This window comes from Plecotus auritus (genome assembly GCF_963455305.1).
Source record: "Plecotus auritus genome assembly, chromosome: 5".
In the NCBI taxonomy this organism is placed as follows: Eukaryota; Metazoa; Chordata; class Mammalia; order Chiroptera; family Vespertilionidae; genus Plecotus; species Plecotus auritus.
Genome location: NC_137776.1, coordinates 48,494,938 through 48,513,900, shown reverse-complemented (window position 1 = coordinate 48,513,900; position 18,963 = coordinate 48,494,938). Strand labels below are relative to the sequence as shown.

The 18,963-nt window shown below is 40.6% G+C and overlaps 2 protein-coding genes across 4 annotated transcripts in view; one reads left to right on the top strand and one right to left on the bottom strand.

Annotated features, from left to right (window-relative positions):
• SLC25A12 (solute carrier family 25 member 12) overlaps positions 1-18,963 on the bottom strand; it is a 183,806-nt gene that overhangs the window by 126,270 nt on the left and 38,573 nt on the right. The window lies entirely within an intron of this gene.
• The window catches only part of HAT1 (histone acetyltransferase 1), a 55,423-nt gene that overhangs the window by 13,120 nt on the left and 23,340 nt on the right, over positions 1-18,963 (top strand). For all 3 annotated transcript variants that reach the window (XM_080667658.1, XM_080667659.1, XM_080667660.1), the window contains exon 4: positions 4,253-4,373. In XM_080667658.1, the coding sequence (XP_080523784.1) occupies positions 4,253-4,373 (121 nt within the window). The remainder of the gene's footprint in view (positions 1-4,252; positions 4,374-18,963) is intronic.

Sequence of the window (18,963 nt, the reverse complement as noted above, 5' to 3'; positions counted from 1 at the left end):
AGCCCTTGTTAGGGCTCCTGCAGGAGGCAACCAATTGATGCGTTTCTCTCATGCCGATGTTTCTCTCTCTTTTCCCTCTCTCTAAAAAACAAGACAAAATAAAACTTTCTGTGGTAATTTAGTGGGTAGGGTGTAATTTATAAATACTGCTTTTAATGGCATTTTGCTCCTTCACTTATCTGTCTTGCATGTCATTAAAAGTGGTGTGCTGGCAATAGACACAGATAACCCGTGTTTCCCCGAAAATAAGACAGTGTCTTATATTAATTTTTGCCTCCAAAGACACGCTAGGTCTTATTTTCACGGGATGTCTTATTTTTCCATGAAGAAGAATACAGTACACATTTATTGTTAAATGAAAATAAAGGAAATTTATTACCTGTATACGGTAAGGTAGTACGTAGTTTGTCAACACAAACCAGACAAACTGTGAATCCTACAGTATCAAGAATTTACTCATTTATTCAATGACAATCATGTCATCATCTTCTGGAACATCATCATAACAATCCAATTCCTGAATTTCCTGGTGAATTTCTTGTGACTCCATTTCTTTCAGAATCAGTGGACCAAATCTCTCATGTTTAGCAATAGTACTGTCTTTAAATGAGTACTTCTTGTCAAGGTAGCCTGCTCGCAGTGCATTTGCAATGCAACTGTCAGTGATTTTCTCCCATGAATTCTTCACCCAAGTCACAACTTCTTGCAGTTTAGGTTTCACAAAGTTTCCACGCTGATTTCTCTCCATTCTATTTTCAATGTAGTCATTAATTTCCATGCGCAAATTGTCTTTGAATGGCTTGTTTATTGCAATATCAAGAGTCTGGAGATAGGGCCGTCATTCCTGCGGGAATCATTATCTGATCTATTTTTCTTTCGTGAAGAAATGTCTTCATGTCTTTAGCGCAGTGAGTGCTGGCTGCATCCCAGACTAGCAGACCTCTTTGGCTCCCTCGCATAACAAGCGGCAGCATTAAATCGACCCACTTCCTTATAACTGCTTGTGTGGCCCAGGCTTTTTCAGTTTCAAGAATAAAAACGCCCAAAACACGTTCAATCTTTTCCTTCTTGCCCTTAGAAATGATTAAAGGTGGGATTTTAGTGCCATCCAGACGAATTGCCAAAATACAGGGAAACACGTGCACTTTTGTGAGCAGTGGAGGGAATGTACGCTAAGGAGGCACCCGCTGTTCAATTGTTGTTTGAGATGATTGGCCCATAAACACTGCAGTTTCATCCATAGCAATCATGTTGGAAAGATTGTATTTAGAGAAGTCAGCATCATCAATAAAGGACTTGAATGCAAGTGCTCGCTTAATAACTTGAGTATCTTCCAACCTAAACAATGTTGTAGATCTTCTTAAAGACAGTCCACTTCGCTGAAGGAAATTATCCAGCCAGTGTTGTGATGCTTTGAAGTCTTCGGGGCTATGTCAAACTGTGGTGCCATTGCAAGGGCAAATTCTTGAATCTGAGCCCTATTCACAACCAAAGCCTTTGCTCTCCTGTCAATAACCCATTCACAGATCAGGTTTTTTAGCTCGAAAAATAATGGTTGCCGACCTGATCCACACTTGCGCTTTTTAGCATTTCCCTTGTCCACTTGTTCAATGAGGTTACCATACTCTGCTCACCATTTTTTGGACCAATCGAATACTCAACATCTTCTCTTTGCAGAAAGCAGTAAGATTTTGGCCCCAAGAATCTTCCACGATTCCTTTCTTGTACTCCACGGAGTAGCTTTTTCTTTTTGCGCTCATTTCTAGGGGTAAAAAAAAGGGAATTGGGGTATCAAGGTGGGGGGAGGGGGATCACTCAAAATGACACAGGGGGGATTAGAGGGGGGAATCAAAATGGCACAGGAGAATCAGAGGGGGGATTACCATTTTAGTAACCCCTTTTGATCCTCCTGTGTCATTTTGATTGTCCCCTCTGATCCTCCTGTGTCATTTTGATCGCCCCCTCTGATCCTCCTGTGTCATTTTAGGTGATCCCCCTCCCCCCACCCCTGTGCCATGAACACCTTCACCAGACATCTCCCCCCTACCCCTTTATCAGACATTTACCCCCTGGGCCTGCTTGGGGACTGTCACTGGCTTGCTGGGGCCTGGATCTGGGCTGGAGCTGGGTCTGCCACTGACTGAGAACCTTCAGTCATGAAGGCGGCCGCGAGCATCAGGTAGTGTCACAAGAGACAGACCAGCACTCACCACCTTCGCCGCATCCCATCCCGTCTAATCCTCCTGTTCTTCTACACGCATCTGCGAAAGTTTCCTCCTCTCTCCCGCCCCGTGCTCACTGCTCACTCTCGACCTCTGCTCCGCCTCCACACAGCAGTGACGTCAGGACTTCGCGTAACGTCACTGGTTGCTAGACGCCAGTCAGGTCGGGGCGGCCCTAGCGACCAGTTTACGGTAATTAATTTTCATTCTGAGACAGAGCCTGGGGGCCTTATTTTCGGGGGATGCCTTTATATTTCACTCAGAAGGAAACCTGTAAGTAGGTCTTATTTTCGGAGGATGTTTTATTTTCGGGGAAACACGGTAACACTGTGGTGATAGCCAGAGGGAAAGGGGCATGGGGGTAGGTGGAGGTGGGCAAAGGGAGGATAAATGGGGCAGAAAGATACTTAGCTTTGGGCTGTGGGCACACAATGCAGTGTGCAGATGATGTTTTGAGTTGTACACTTGAAATCTGTATGGCTTTGTGAATCAATATCACCCCAATAAACTAGAAAGAAAGAAACAAAAAGATGGGCTGGCATACTCCTCTTCTAAGGTAGACAGGTAACAGTCACACAGTAGTGATATCATATTTTATGACCCAGTGAAGACATTAGGCTTGATCCTAGTATTATTGCCACTCCTTTCTACTACACCTAATTTACAGTCCTGGAATAGACACTGCTCATATTTTGTTAGCCTAGACAGAAATCTGGAAATGACACTCTTTCAGACACTCTTCTTTGAGAATTCACTTAAAAAAAAAAAGCCTTATTGAGATAATTTACCTTATACTTGACCTATTTTAAAGTATTCAGTTCAGCCTGCCAGTGTAGCTCAGATGTGGAGTATCAACCTAGGAACCAAGAGGTCACCAGTTCAATTCCCAGTCAGGGCACATGTCCGGATTGCAGGCTCCATCCCCACTAGGGGGCATACAGGAGGCAGCCAATCGATGTTTTTATCTCTGTTTCCTTTCCTCTCTCTCTTAAAAAAAAAATACAATGCATAGGAACATATTTAAATTTATTGGTTTTTACTATATTCAGAGTTGTACCATCATCACCATGATCAATCTTAGAACATTTTCATCATTCCCACCAAAATATTCCAAACCAATTAGCAGTCACTACCTTTTCTCCCACCCTCCCTAGACCTAAGCAATCACTAATTTACTTTCTGTTTCTATAGATCTGGATAGTTTAGAATTCACTTTTTAAAAGACTTTTAAGCTGAAAAAGGGAATAGCAAAGCAGGGTTGGAAAAAGAGCAGCAGCTCCAGATCTGCTTTCTGAGTTCAGAAGGGTATAATTAGGTCTATCACCACTTTCAGCAGCTCTGGAGGTTGGTGGTGCAAGCAAGTGGTAAGTTGTAAGGACTGGACCAAGGCTACATCTTAGCTGCTTGCCTAGTCAGGTACCAGTTTAACATTACTTGTCTCTGATTTTAAATGCCTTCTAGTAATAGCAGCAACAATCGCAGTAGTAGTAAACATTTATTGAGTACTTGTACAATGTACCAATGTTATAAGCAGTTTACATATATTAACTGTTTATTTAACCCAAACAGTATCCCTGAGGTTGGAGCTATTATTCTCTCTTACTTTATAAATGAAGATAGCTGAGGCACAGTTTCATTACACATATTTCTGGGGTTTTTTTGTTTTTGTTTTTTTAAAAATATTTTATTGATATTTTACAGAGAGGAAGGGAGAGGGATAGAGAGCTAGAAACATCGATGAGAGAGAAACATCGAAGCTGCCTCCTGCACACCTCCCACTGGGGATGTGCCCGCAACCAAGGTACATGCCCTTGACCGGAATCGAACCCGGGACCCTTGAGTCCGCAGGCTGATGCTCTATCCACTGAGCCAAACCGGTTTCGGCCATATTTCTGTTTTTTAAGAAGTAAAGTTAAAATCTTAAAACTACCAATAGAGATAAACTTACTTATATAGGGTTAATACTTTATAATGACTTTGCAGAGATTCATTTTGAGATCTTAGTTAACTGCTGTTTTTCCCCCTTTCAGCGAAACTGCTTTTGGTTACAAGGGTCTGAAGATCTTGTTATACTATATTGCGGGTAGCCTGTCAACAATGTTCCGTGTTGAATATGCATCGAAAGTCAATGAGAACTTTGACTGTGTAGAGGTAAGAAGAGAAATAAATTTATTTTGGACTCTATTTTTCAATTGACTATAAAACAGGTTTTAAAATTTAAAGGTTTGAGGGAGGAGAAAATTTGTTACTTAGTAGCTCTGAAACCACATATTCAATCTTAATTTATGGAGATGTTTGCCTGTTATCTCATTAACCTTGCAATTTTGACCCTTATCCTGATAGGTTTCTTGAGTGGACCTTATCCAAAAAACCTTCATTTTTATGATCGAAGTAGTTTATTTACCAACTTTTGTTTTTTAATTATGCACATGAAAATTACTTTCTTTTCCCAGCAGTTAAATAAGATGGAGGGAAATAACTAAATTTTCTACTTCCTGTAGAATCTGCCTATTTACATTTCTCATGCTGCATTCCTAATCCCACAAACTTTGCTAATATGAACATGGGTAATTAAGCTAATTACATTATAAAAAACTATTTGAAACAAATTGACCCAAAGAGGGTAAAGGCAAAGAGTAATTGAAGAGTATGCTTCTGTGGCAGGCTAAATTATGACACCCCCCCAAAGGGACTGCAGAGGCAGAGTGATGTGGCCACAAGTCAAGGAATGCTGGTAGCCATCAGAAATTGGAAGAGGTGAGGAAAATTTCTCCTCTAGAGCCTCTGGAGGGAGTGTGGTCCTGTTGACACCTTGATTTCAGCTCAGTGATACTGGATTTTACACTTTGCTGCTAGACCGTGAGAGAATAAGTTTCTGTTGTTTTAAGCCTCTACGTTTGTGGTAACTTGTTATAGCAAAAAAGATTCAGGACTTGATGATTTGGAAGATTCTCAACCTATCCAGTTTGCAGCAGACACTAAAATTAGGAGATTCATTGTCAGGAAACTGTGGCTATGAAGAGAAAGCCAGGAGGGTATCTAGATAACCTTTTGCATGTGGCTCATAGATTTCCTCAGTAGTCTTAGCAAAAGCCAGGAATAGAGATTGAATAGAGAGATCAGGGAAGATGTGTGGAGGACCATCTTATGTATCTAACGATGAGAACCCTTGTGGCATACACAGGTGACTCACAAGAGTTTTGAGAATATTTTATCAGCAAAAACACTGCCAGTTTGGACTGACCAGATGAGGGAAAGCTGATGAACTTTCAAAATTCAGTAAGCAGGAAACAGCTGCAAATACCCTTCAAGAAAAGGAAGAATGGCCCTGGCTGGTGTGGTTCAGTTGGTTGAGCATCATCCTGTGCACCGAAAGGTTGCTGGTTCAGTTCTCAGTCAGGGCACATACCCAGGTTTCAGTTTGATCCTTGGTGCATGCAGGAGGCAGACGATTGATGTTTCCCTTCCCCTTTCTCTTTCTCTAAAAAATCAATAAAAACATATTTTTCAAAAAGAAAAAAGAAAAGGAAGAATGATTCTGAGAGTGGAGTTTCAAACCCAAAGGGTAGAGCCACAGATTACAGTTTTCCCAGGCCTTGAAATGTAATGGAATTTGACTTGCTGGATTTTGAGATTGCTTGGCCCAGTGACTTCTGTCTTCCCACCACTTTCTCCCTTTGAAATGGGAGAATCTATAACTTTTATCCTATGCCTGTCTTACCGTTGTATTTTAGAAGTGATAACTTGTTTTCTACTTTCAAGTGGAAAAGAATTTTGTTCCATGATATGTCATAGCCAGATCTAACCCATACCTGATTTAGATAACTTAGATGATGATATTTTGGACTTGAGTTAATGCTGGAATGGTTGAAGCTTTTGGGGATGTTGGCCTGGGGGTGGGTGTATTTTGTATTTTGGGGGATGGACATGAATCTTTGAAGGGATTTAAGAAAATTATGTTTTAGACTTGTTTGGATTCTGGGCATTCCTATTTAAAGGCATTAAAACTTTCATCAAGAATTACTTCACAGAGCCCTAGCCAGTTTAGCCTGCAGGCCTAAGGGCCCCGGGTTCAATTCCAATCAAGGGCACATGCCTGGGTTGTGGGCTCAATCCCCAGTAGGGGTCGTGCAGGAGGCAGCTGATCCATGATTCTCTCTCATCATTGATGTTTCTATCTCTCTCTCCTTCTCCTTTCCTCTCTGAAACTGATAAAAATAATAAATGAAGAACTACTTCAGAGTTGATTTTTAAAAAATTAAATGACATTTTTGTCACTGAGTCACAAATGGAAACTTGGAAATTTCATTTTGTAATAAAGGCTCATTATTTGGACCTATGAAGCCAGCAAGTTTTATCAGATAAAATCAGTCATAGTATTGATAATACTGCTACATACAACTAGGCAGAAAATTATATTGTGGAAAATGAAGATCTTATGTATTAGTACATACTGAATGTCATACTTTCTTTTGTAGAAGTAGCAGTTCTTAAAGCGTTAACAATGAAGTCAACTTTTCCAAGGCTTTAAACTGACTTTAAACTTCTGACTTAAATCTTTTGCCAAGCTCATACCCATATATATATATGTGTATGTATGTATATGTATATATATATATATGTGTGTGTGTGTATATATATATGTGTGTGCGTGTGTGTGTGTGTGTGTGTGTGTGTATATATATATATATATATATATTTTAGAACCTCCTTTCATTATTTGGACTGGTTGATATGGTCTTTTACTATTACTTAATTTTTTTGGTTTGATTTTATTGTAAAGGACTTTTACTTGTGTGCCCAAGGTCACACAACTAGTAAATAATCAAGATTGTACTAGGAGAGCCCAGCTTGCATGGCTCAGTACTTGAGCATCAACCCATGAACCAGGAGATCACAGTCTGATTCCTGGTCAGGGCACATGCTCAGGTTGCGGGCTTGATCCCCAGTATGGGGGTGTGCAGGAGGCAGCCGATCAATGATTCTCTCTCATCACTGATGGTTATATCTCTCTCTCTCCCTTTCCCTTCCTACCTGAAATCAATAAAAATATATTTTTAAAAATTGTACCCAGAGGTAATGGTAATAGGCATAATGTATAGTAATATCCTATTTTAAAATGTTAGGACTGTTTATGACCAGCTCTAAATGGGCCCAGGCTCTTGTGCTTATCAGTTTTATTTCTGTTTTTGCAATGTATACTTTTATTTTTTCCCCACTCCCATACTTTTATGCTATAAAATCTCAATTTCCTGCTGTTGTGAGGTGCTTCTCTCTTGCAGATAGTCCCCTTATGGGTGAAAATACCATATTGGTAAGCTTAATGGAACTGTAACATGACTTGGCTATAGAATAAAAGAGGTCTAAAATAGTCTCTTATATCCATTATTCAACTTTAGTGTCAGAAATAGTTTGAGCACTTACTTTTTTTTTGTTCCCACTTCCCAGCCCTGTTCAAGATGACTAAGCTTGTCAGATAAATAATATATAACTTTATTTATTTATTTATTTTTATTTTTTTATTTTTATTTATTTTTTATTTTATTTTAATAAATCTTTATTCAGATTATTACAATTGTTTCTCCTTTTTTCCCCCATAGCTCCCCTCCACCCAGTTCCCACCCCACCTTCTGCCCTTACCTCCCCCCCACTGTCCTCATCCATAGGTGTATGATTTTTGTCCAGTCTCTTCATGAACCCCCCCATACCCCTTTCCCCCTGAGAATTATCAGTCCACTCCCTTTCTATGCCCCTGATTCTATTATATTCACCAGATTATTCTGTTCCTCAGGTTTTTAATTCACTTGATTTTTAGGTTCACTTGTTGATAGATATGTATTTGTTGTTCATAATTTTTATCTTTACTTTTTTCTTCTTCCTCTTCTTTAAGAATACCTTTCAGCATTTCATATAATACTGGTTTGGTGGTGATGAACTCCTTTAGCTTTTTCTTATCTGTGAAGCTCTTTATCTGCCCTTCAATTCTGAATGATAGCTTTGCTGGGTAGAGTAATCTTGGTTGTAGGTTCTTGCTATTCATCACTTTGAATATTTCTTGCCACACCCGTCTGGCCTGCATAGTTTCTGTTGAGAAATCAGCTGACAGTCGTATGGGTGCTCCCTTGTAGGTAACTAACTGTTTTTCTCTTGCTGCTTTTAATATTCTCTCTTTGTCTTTTGCTCTTGGCATTTTAATTATGATGTGTCTTGGTGTGGTCCTCTTTGGATTCCTTTTGTTTGGGGTTCTGTGCGCTTCCTGGACTTGTAAGTCTATTTCTTTTACCAGGTGGGGGAAGTTTTCTGTCATTATTTCTTCAAATAGGTTTTCAGTATCTTGCTCTCTCTCTTCTTCTGGCACCCCCATAATTCTGATGTTGGTACGCTTGAAGTTGTCCCAGAGTCTTCTTACACTATCTTCAACTTTTTGGATTTTTTTTTTTTGCTTTTTGCTTTTTCGGTTGAGTGTTTTTTGCTTCTTTGTATTTCAATTCTTTGACTTGATTTTTGTGTTCCTCTAGTCTGTTTTTGGGTCTCTGTATAATATTTTTTATTTCAGTCAGTGTATGTTTAATTTCTAGTTGGTCCTTTTTCATATCTTCGAGGGTCTCGTTATATTTATCGGCCTTTTCTAGGATATTCTTGAAAAGCCTTATAACCGTGGTTTTGAATTCTATATCCAGTCGTTTGTTTTCCTCCATTTCTTTCGTTTGTGATCTGATTCTTTGACGCCGCATTTTCATTGCTTCCCTGAGTTGGTAAGGTAGATTTGTGTGCTAGGTTTCCAATATGGCCCAGTGGGTCTGCCTCCCCAGTTAACCTGAGGTGGACACTCTTGGTGCACCCCTTTGTGGACTGTGTGTACAGCCTTGTTGTAGTTAAGTCTTGATTGTTGTTGGTATCACTGGGAAGAATTGACCTCCAGGCCAGTTGGCTGTAAGTATCAGCTGTGTCTACGCTGGGAGAAGTTCGGTGCTGGAGACAGCCTTATAGGATTAGACTTGCCAAATTGCAATAGCCTCTGTGCTCAGCTTGGATGGGGTGGAGTCTCAGTCTTGGCTTCCTGTCAGCCTTGCCCTTGCGCACACGTGCGTGCCTTCAGACCTCTGCCTTCCCCGGCTCCCAAGTCTCCGCCCGAGAGTCCAGACTCCCCCCACAAGAGCGTGGGTCCCCAGGGGCTCGCCTGGAACTGGGTTCCAGTGCAGTCAGAACTGGGGCTCAGTGCAGTCAGGAGCCTCTGACTCCCTTCCACTAGGGAAAGCCTGTGGCAACCTCCGCCGCCTTTGTGCACACTGGCACGCGCGCGCCTTCAGTCCTCTGCCTTCCCGGGCACCCGAGTCTCCGCCCGAGAGTCCAGATTTTCCCCACAAGAGCGTGGGTCCCCAGGGGCTCGCCTGGAACTGGGGTCCAGTGCAGTCAGAACTGGGGCTCAGTGTAGTCAGGAGCCTCTGACTCCCACTAGGGAAAGCCTGTGGCAACCTCCGCAGCCTTTGTGCGCACTGGCAGGCGCGCGCCTTCAGCCTTCTGCCTTCCCCAGCTCCCGAGTCTCCGCCCGAGAGTCCAGACTCCCCCCACAAGAGCGTGGGTCCCCAGGGGCTCGCCCGGAACTGGGGTTCAGTGCAGTCAGGACTGGGGTTCAGTGCGGTCAGGGGCTTCCTTCCCCCTTCCGCCAGAGAAAGTCAGCCAGGCTCTCAGCCGCCCTTCCTCTCTGCGCGCACAAAGACCCTTTGCCGTACCTCCAATTCTCTGTGAGCTTTTCTCTTTCCTTCTAGTTGTAGAATTTTCACTCAGCCAGCTTTTCTGTGGTTCTGGATGGTGTCCGTTCTGTCTTTTAGTTGTAGTTTTGAAATTGTTGTGCGTGGCAGCAGCATTAGGTGCTTACCTATGCCGCCATCTTGGTTTCTCTATAACTTTATTTAATACAGTATTTGTTTTATTCAGTGATTTATATCCCTTGGAATTTTTTTAAATTTTGCAGATTTAAATATTTCTGAATAATGCTGTAGTTATGGTGATTTGATGTTTGAATAGATTTAATCTTAGCTAAAGTAGCATTTAACACAGGCTTATTAAAATGTAGTTTTCCATAGTCAACTATTTCTTATTAGATTGTTAAATTCTCAAGCCCAGCTAGGTACTCTAATTAAAAATGCAGGTGGTATTTTCTCTTGTGTTGTACAAAACTCACTGGTTGAGGATTTTGGTGGGTTTTTAAGTTCCAGCTGATAGTGTTGAATTGATTTCTTCCAAAGGAACTATTGACATAATTATTGACAAATCTTTCAAATACCATGTGCAGTGAAAATAGCTATGTATTTGCATTGACTTCTAATTGTTCCATTCTTGAAAGCCAGGTTTTCCCATTTAGAAGTACTGTGTTGCAAGTAAGTAATCAATCTTTTATAATGTCTTTTTGTAGGATTATTTGCTTCATGATCGAAGATCATTTATTTAAATTATATGTTCAAGCAAACACTTTTTCCCCCTTATGAAAAGAGAATGGGTAGCCCTAGCCCGTTTGGCTCAGTGGATAGAGTGTCGGCCTGCAGACTGAAGGGTCCCGGGTTCGATTCTGGTTAAGGGTACATGCTCTGGTTGTGGGCTTGATACCCAGTAGGGGGTGGAGGAAGCAGCCAATCAATGATTCTTTCTCATCATTGATATTTGTATCTCTCTCTCCCTCTCCCTTCCTCTCTAAAATCAATAAAAAATAAATTTAAAAAAAAAGAGAGAATAGGTAGTGGATATAGGGAATGGGCTTGCCTCTTCTATCTCAGTTTGCAGCAAGAATGTTCATTCCATAGTGCCTTCTGTTTTCTTGATGCCAGAGATATAGTGGCAAATAAAACAAAGTTGCTGCTGTCATGGAGCTTATATTCTAGCCAAGAGGAACAGTCAGTAAACAAATCTAAATATATAAAAGCCTAAGCGGCTGTTACAACTGAACAACTGGAACAATTGGTTGACCAGTTGCTGTGACATGCACTGACCACCAGGGGGCAGACGCTCAATGCAGGAGCTGCACCCTGGTGGTCACTGTGCTCCCACAGCCAACCTCCCATGGCCAGCCAACCTCCCCTGGTTCCTCCCCCCGGCCAGCAAACCTCCTGTGGTTTCTCCCCCTTTCTCTTTCCCTGTCTGGCAGGCCCCATCCGGCAGCCCCTGACTGGCAGCCAGCAGCAGGCCTCCAGGGTCTGGGCGAGATGGCCCCAATAGCCCCTGATCACCGGCCAGGCCTAGGGACCTCTTCTGTGCACAGATTTTGTGCACTGGGCCTCTAGTAGTAATAAAACAAATTAAATTTAGATAGTGTTATGAAGAAAGATTTGGTTGGTTTTTAAATGAAGAAGAGCCAGCCATGTAATGGAAGAGCTTAGGTAGCAAAAGAACCAGCAAATGCAAAGGCCCTGAAATAAGAACACTCTTGGCATTTTTGTAGTCCAGGAAGATCACCATCATGAAATCACTGTGGTGATGGAAGAGAGGGTAGTAAATGATTGAAGGGCTTGGCAAAACTAGATCATGTGGGGTAAGAATAGTTGATAGCCTTTAAAGGATGTAAGTAGGTGGGGGTCCTATGACATGGTTTTTACTTTTTAAATGATTCTGGTTGTTATGCAAAGAACACACTGTAGTGGGGCAAGACTGAAAGGAAGGAGACCAGAACATTGTAGTGTTACTGCATTCAGTTGTTTTATTGAGGATATATTTTGGAAAGAGGAATAAGGAAGACCCCAGTGCTTAAAAAAATAGTGGTACTATTAAACGAAATAGGAAAGATTGGAAAAGACTTAGGGGGGAAATCAAGATTTTTGTTTTAGGTGTGTTAGGTTTGAGACTATCACATACTAGAGGCCCAGTGCATGAAATTGTGCATGGTGGGGGGAGTTCCTCAGCCCAGCCTGCACCCTCTCCAATCTGGGACCCCTCGAGGGATGTCCGACTGCTGGCTCCCAACTGCTCGCCTGCCTGCCTGCCTCCCTGATTGCCCCTAACTGCTTCTGCCTGTCAGCCTGATCACCCCCTAACCACTCCCCTGCCAACCTGATTGATGCCTAACTGCTCCCCTGCCAGCTTGATTGCCCCTAACTGCCCTCCCCTGCAGGCCTGGTCCCCCTCAACTGCTCCCCCCTGCAGGCCTGGGTCCCCCCTAACTGCCCTTCCCTGCAGGCCCGGTCACCCCCAACTTCCCTCCTTTGCCGGCCTGGTCACCCCTAACTGCCCTCCCCTGCAGGCTGGTCCCCCCAACTGCTCTACCCTGCAGGCCTGGGTCCCCCCCATCTGCCCTTCCCTGCAGGCCCGGTTGCCCCCAACTTTCCTCCTCTGTCGGCCTGGTCACCCCTAACTGCCCTCCCCTGCAGGCTTGATCGCCCCAACTGCCCTCCCCTGCAGGCTTGATCGCCCCCAACTGCTCTCCCCTGCTGGCCTGATCGCCCACAACTGCCCTCCCTTGCAGGCCTGGTCCCTCCCAACTGCCCTCCCCTGCTGGCCATCTTGTGGCGGCCATCTTGTGTCCACATGGGGACAGCCATCTTTGATCACATGGGGGCAGCCATCTTGTGTTGGAGTGATGGTCAATTTGCATATTACTCTTGTTAGATAGGATAGAGGCCTGGTGCATGGTTGGGGGCTGGCTGGTTTGCCCTGAAGGGTGTCCCGGATCAGGGTGGGGGTTCCCTTGGGGCGTGGGGTGGCCTGGACGAGGGGCCTGTGGTGGTTTGCAGGCCAGCCATGCCCCCTGGCGACCCAAGCAAAGGCCCTGGTATCTGGGAATTAATTATTTTCTATAATTGAAACTTTATAGCCTTGAAGGGTGGAGGCCAGGGCAGACGGGAAGCTTGGCTTCCTCCATTGCCATGGCAACCCAAGCCTCCTGCTTGCTCCAGCTCTGTGGCCGGCTGCCATCTTGGTTGAGTTAATTTGCATACTCGTTCCTGATTGGCTGGTGGGCGTGTCTTGGTGTAGCAGAGTGATGGTTAATTTGCATGTTACTCTTTTATTAGTGTAGATGAGATTTTGCAGACTATACTATGTAGCATTTTTGTATATGAAAAGTATACCATTTTATATGGCCAGAAACCACAGCAGATCTGCTTATAACTTTGCTTACTAGAATTTTGCCATTACATTATTATTTTTCTTTTCCATGTTGAGTTCTCCAGTTGCACCTAAAATTTTTTAGTGACAATTAAGATGCCTATAAAATATCTCCACTAGCCTTCATTTTTAAAGGCAGCTATAATTATTCTGAATTGTACAGTACAGTAAACTTGATTATTCAGACACTAATAGTTTGTTCATTTTATGGTTATCCCTGACCTTTGCTTTTATTAATACCTCCTGCTCTCTCTTGAGGTAATTTCATTGCTTTTAAGTGAAAGGGTTTGTAACTAGGATTGTTCAATACTGCTATTGTTAGCATTTCTGAGAAAGGTTTGGTAGAGAAAGTTTAAATATGTGGATAAGGTATTATCTGTGAATTTAAGTAATCTATTTATGTTGTCTTCCATATATGGATTGAATTTGTGAGTAGGTAAGAGCAGATTTTGAGATTTTTTTCTGGATTCTTTAGCCTCTTACAAAAATCCCTGCACATTTACAAAAAGCTAATCTTGAGGAAATGAAAAAATAATCCTTATTAGACTAATAATATTTCACTATACTCTTTTTTAAAATAATTTTGAGTGCTCTTTATGAGGAATGCTTTTTATAGAGTATAAAATATTGTTAATATATTATTTTAAAGTTTTTTACTTTTATTGATTATGAAAATTTTAAAAATTATATGTTTAGATTTAAAATCATATATTGAGGTTTTTATTTTGGAATTTTGTTGTGAGTTCATGTAGCAAAACATTAATGTAATATAAACAAACAATACAACCATTGTTTTTCCAGTGGTGAAAAAGTTTACAGTTAATTTCTCTAACAGTAATCAAATTTTTACAACTTAAATATTGTCAGAGAATTTTTAAAAATGTTTAGATTCCAAGTTTTTATTTTTTTTAACATTTTTTAAAATTATTGACAGTATTACAGATGGCCCATTCCACCACTCCCCATATATCTCCCTCTGCCCAGCCTCTCCCCCCCCCCCCCCCTCCCCGGTAGGCCTTTACCACACTATTGCCTGTATCCATGGGCATATCTTCTATCTATATATATATATAAAAGGCTAATATGCAAAGTGTCCCCTCGGGAGTTCGATCGCTATGATGTGTGCTGACCATCAGGGGGCAGCGCGGAACTAAGGAAGGCCCCGGCTGGCAACCAGCAGCTGGGGAAGGAAGGCCCTGGCCGGCAGCCAGAAGGAAGGCCCCGGCTGGTAGCCGGAAGGAAGGCCTCGATTGGCCCTGATCACTGGCCAGGCTTAGGGACCCTATCTGTGCACCAATTTTGTGCACTGGGCCTCTAGTAAGTATATAAGTTCTTTGGTTTATCTCTTCCATTCCCCCTATTCTCCCTCCCCCGAGAATTTAAAATTGAGCAAATTAAGTAGATATGGAATTTCCTTCACTTGCTTTTATAGCATATCTTAGGTATTCTTAGAATTATAATTAACTAGAGGCCCATTGCACGAAGATTCGTGCAATAGCCCGTCCTTCCCCTGGCTGCCGGCACCAGTTTTTCTCGGGCACCTGGGACCCAGGCCTGCGCTCCGGCTGCAGCGGAGAAGCCAAGCCTCTTCAGTCTTCAGTCTTTGCTCGGGCCAGAGCCTTCAGTCTTTGCTTCGCACCCGCATATGCAAATTAACCCACCATCTTTGTTGGGTTAATTTGCATACTCCTGATTGGCTGGTGGTCATTGTGGAGGTATGGTCAATTTGCATATTTCTATTTTATTAGTGTAGATGTTAACTCTGCCACCTTAGCCAAATAAAGGACAGCAGGTACCACCTACTTAACATGCCTTTAAAACTGCTTTTTTAAAAATAACTCTCCATAGACAAATTTAGACAAATGGTGCTGTTAGGTTAAGTCACTGATGAGGTATAGCAGGTCCTTGAATAATTTTGTTTCATTCAGAGTCATTACTAGTATAACATTGATGATATGCTGTAGCAACTTAACTCATGTATAAACTCATCAATTATCCTGTGGTAAAATGTGGTTTCATTACACATCATTTCTCTTAAAATCATGGAACTTATCAATGACATTAAGTGAGGACTTAATGTAATTTGGTTTTCAAATGTGTATAAATACAAATGTAAGTGTAAACATATTTCTATTATAGCAGACTACCAGTTATTGTCAGGCACATTGCTTTAAGTAGTGATGAGGAAAAGCAAAAATTGCTTCATAGGAACATATGTAACAAAGTATAGAAGTCAGAAGTTGAAATGACCATAATGAGAGTATACAATCTAAAACATTTCATTATGATTCACCTAAAATAAGACCTAAATAGAATAGTTACTTTTATACTTTCCCTTTTAAGAAAATGCTGCCAAATGTTAGGAAAACATTTGTAAGGCATGATTTTATTAATTAAATGTACTAGGTTTTATTCTGAATTCTTGATCTTTTCAGCTTAATTTGTTATCCTTTCATTAAATATGTTTTTGTATAATTTTAATTGAAGTTTAGAATGTTCTTCAAGATAGGGAATTTTTCACCGATCTTCAGAAATGGAATCTAAACCTTTAGCCACAATCCTTGGGACTAAAGGTTTCAGTTAATCTTTAACTCGACATTCAATTAAAAATGGTTAGATAGAGTTTTTCTCTAGTTTATTTGATCTTGAATGATTTTATTATCTGGCCAGTAATCCATTATGAGAAATGAATACTTAACTGATCTAAAATATATTTATTCCTTTGGAAAAAGAGGAATACAAATCTCAAAAACATGATGTTTATAGAATTTTTTTTTCCTAAGGCACAATCCATTTAATAGAGAAATGTATACAGTTTTCTTTTAGTGATGCAAAGTTCTGAATTCTAGATTTGAAAAGCTATTTGGTTTTATGTTATATATTTTATGTAACATATCAGATACACAGGGTGGGACCAAAGTAGATTTACAGCTGTGAGTATCAGAAATAGAGTTTAGCCGTAACCGGTTTGGCTCAGTGGATGGAGCGTCGGCCTGCGGACTCAAGGGTCCCACGTTTGATTCCGGTCAAGGGCATGTACCTTGGTTGCGGGCACATCCCCAGTGGGGCGTGTGCAGGAGGCAGCTGGTTGATGTTTCTCTCTCCCTGATGTTTCTAACTCTCTATCCCTCTCTCTTCCTCTCTGTAAAAAATCAATAAAATATATTTTAAAAAAAAGAAAGTTTATTCTTGTGTTATTATTTATTAATTATTGAATTATTTTCTATACAACTGTAAACCTACTTTTGTCCTACCCTGTACATTTTCTCTAACCTGTAATCTTACCTAATAATAGACAAACATGTAAATTGACCATATCGCCGCTATGCCACCAGCCAATCAGGAGTGATATGCAAATTAACCCAACAAAGATGGAGGTTAATTTGCATACACAGGCGCTGAGTGACGGGGGCAGGATGCAGGCGTTCTGCCCCACCCCCGGTCTCTCAGGGCCTCTGGGCAGCGTGGGAAGGCAGGGCCGGAGGGGAAAGAGGCGGCTCTAGGGCCTGAGTGGAAAGGGGCTGGGCCAGAGTGGAAAGGCGGTGCCAGCAGCCAGGGAAAGGAAAGCCCATTCTAGCACGAATCTTCATGCATCAGGCTTCTAGTAAATAATAAATTTCTTGTTTTTAAACTTAGCCTTTTATTCCCCTGTGAAAATTCTTAAAGTAATGTGTAAACTTGCCCAGAGCAAAATAATTTATTTGAAAATATTTAGTACAATAAATAGGTATCTTTTGAAAGTTAAACATTAACTCTCTTTCAACTTTGTTGTGTTCAAACTTTTGTGTTGTTCTGTCTTCCACCAGAACTGCTACTTGATGCAAGATATGTAAACTTATTTGGTCCTGTTTTTGCAATGCCTTGTTGAGAAGACAGAACATAGGGAATGTTTTTAAAAAGTTAAAATTATATACATTATAAATGCCTTGAAGTGTTTTCTTTTAAACTGGTAGATTATAAACCTCTTTAAGTAGTGTTTCTTTTTTTAAACTTGAACTAAAATTACACTACTTTACCCATCAGTACTCTGGATTTGATTGCCACACAACAGGCCTATTAAAACTATCCCTTTTTATTACAATTTCCTCTTGTAATTATTGAAATTGTACAGACTATATAAAATATGCTTAAGATGGTTTCTTCACATTAGATAGCAGTTTCAAGGAGAAATATTTATCAAACAGTACTTTTTAAATTAAAATAATCCTACCAAATGCAGTTTATTTGATCTTGAATGTAAATGGATTGCAAGGACTAGTGTACATATTAGAAATAAACTGTTTGGCAAAATGTTGAACAGCTATATTTTAAATAATAGCTCTCTTTTTTATAGCTATAAATAAGTTATATATAAATGTTGGTGGTACCAAAGCGCTGAAAATAGAACTTGTTTGTGATAAACTCCATCCTTGGTTCTGTATCCTAAAATGTAACTGAATGATAATAAAGTGCTATTCATCTGCAGGTGCATTGCTTCTACTTAGTTAAAAGATGGTTGAAAGGACAGGAATTAGTAGCATGTTGTATTAGCCTTTTGTAGTGTATTTTGTCCTAAGCATCTTAATTTCCCTGTTTTGAATGCTAAGTAGCAAGGGTCTTGGTTTAGAACTAATACCCATCATGCATGTAAACGGTATGAAAGAGCTGCTTAGTAAGTTAACACAAAGTGTTCTTGTGTCAGTCCTTGTGGAAATAGATACAATACAAACATTACAGCTGAACTCACGGCAAACTCCATTAAGTAAAAACCTGGCCTCATTGTTCAGAAAAAAAGTTTGAATAGTATGCAAGCTCATTTTGTTGAATGTAATGTCAGGCTTTTAGGGACTGTATTGAAGGATAAGGTTTTGTTAAGTTGAGACCAATTCATTAAGTTTTATTGCCTGGTGAGAAGCAGTAATACTTTATTGTAAGACTTCATCAAATATTCATGGTTAAAGAGAAGTAGTAAATGTATTCAATCAAGTGGTCTTTTGGGGGTTTGAAAGGATTATGAAGTCTGCTCAGCTGATAGTTTTAACATTCATTGAGGTTGTTTAACAAGTGTAATTTTAATCTCTGAATTTAATTTTGTTGTCCAGACTTGTCTCTTTTTTACTGTCACAAATCTAAGTCCATAAGAATTATGTCATATTATAGGGATGAGTGGATAATATATCTGTTCATATAATTTATGTATTTCCTAAGAGGGTATAATTTAAAAATTATCTTAATTTTGAGTTTGGTTATGAGGGAGTTATAACCTATTTGTTCATTGTGAGGTTGTTAACTTTGGTCATACCCTAGCCTCACTTCACTACTGCTGGTGATCTTTTCATGTCTTGGATAATACGGTCTCCTTGATACACATTAAATAATAAGCAGCCTTTGTTTTGGCCAGTTCAAACTGTCCTGAAGGGATATAGTAAGCATTTTCTACATGATATTAGAAATTTCAGTAGTTCTCATTCTTGCACTTGATTTCAGGCTACTTGCCTCTTTTTTATTTCTATGTTATGCTTTAATCTCAGATTTGTGTGGCAGTATCTAATGTACATGAAACTCATCCTTTCCCAGTTCACTACATGTTTACTTTTTAGTTTATGAACTTAAAGTTTTGTGATTTTTGTAGGTTTTGTCCATTTCAAAGAAATTAAGCATATTTAAC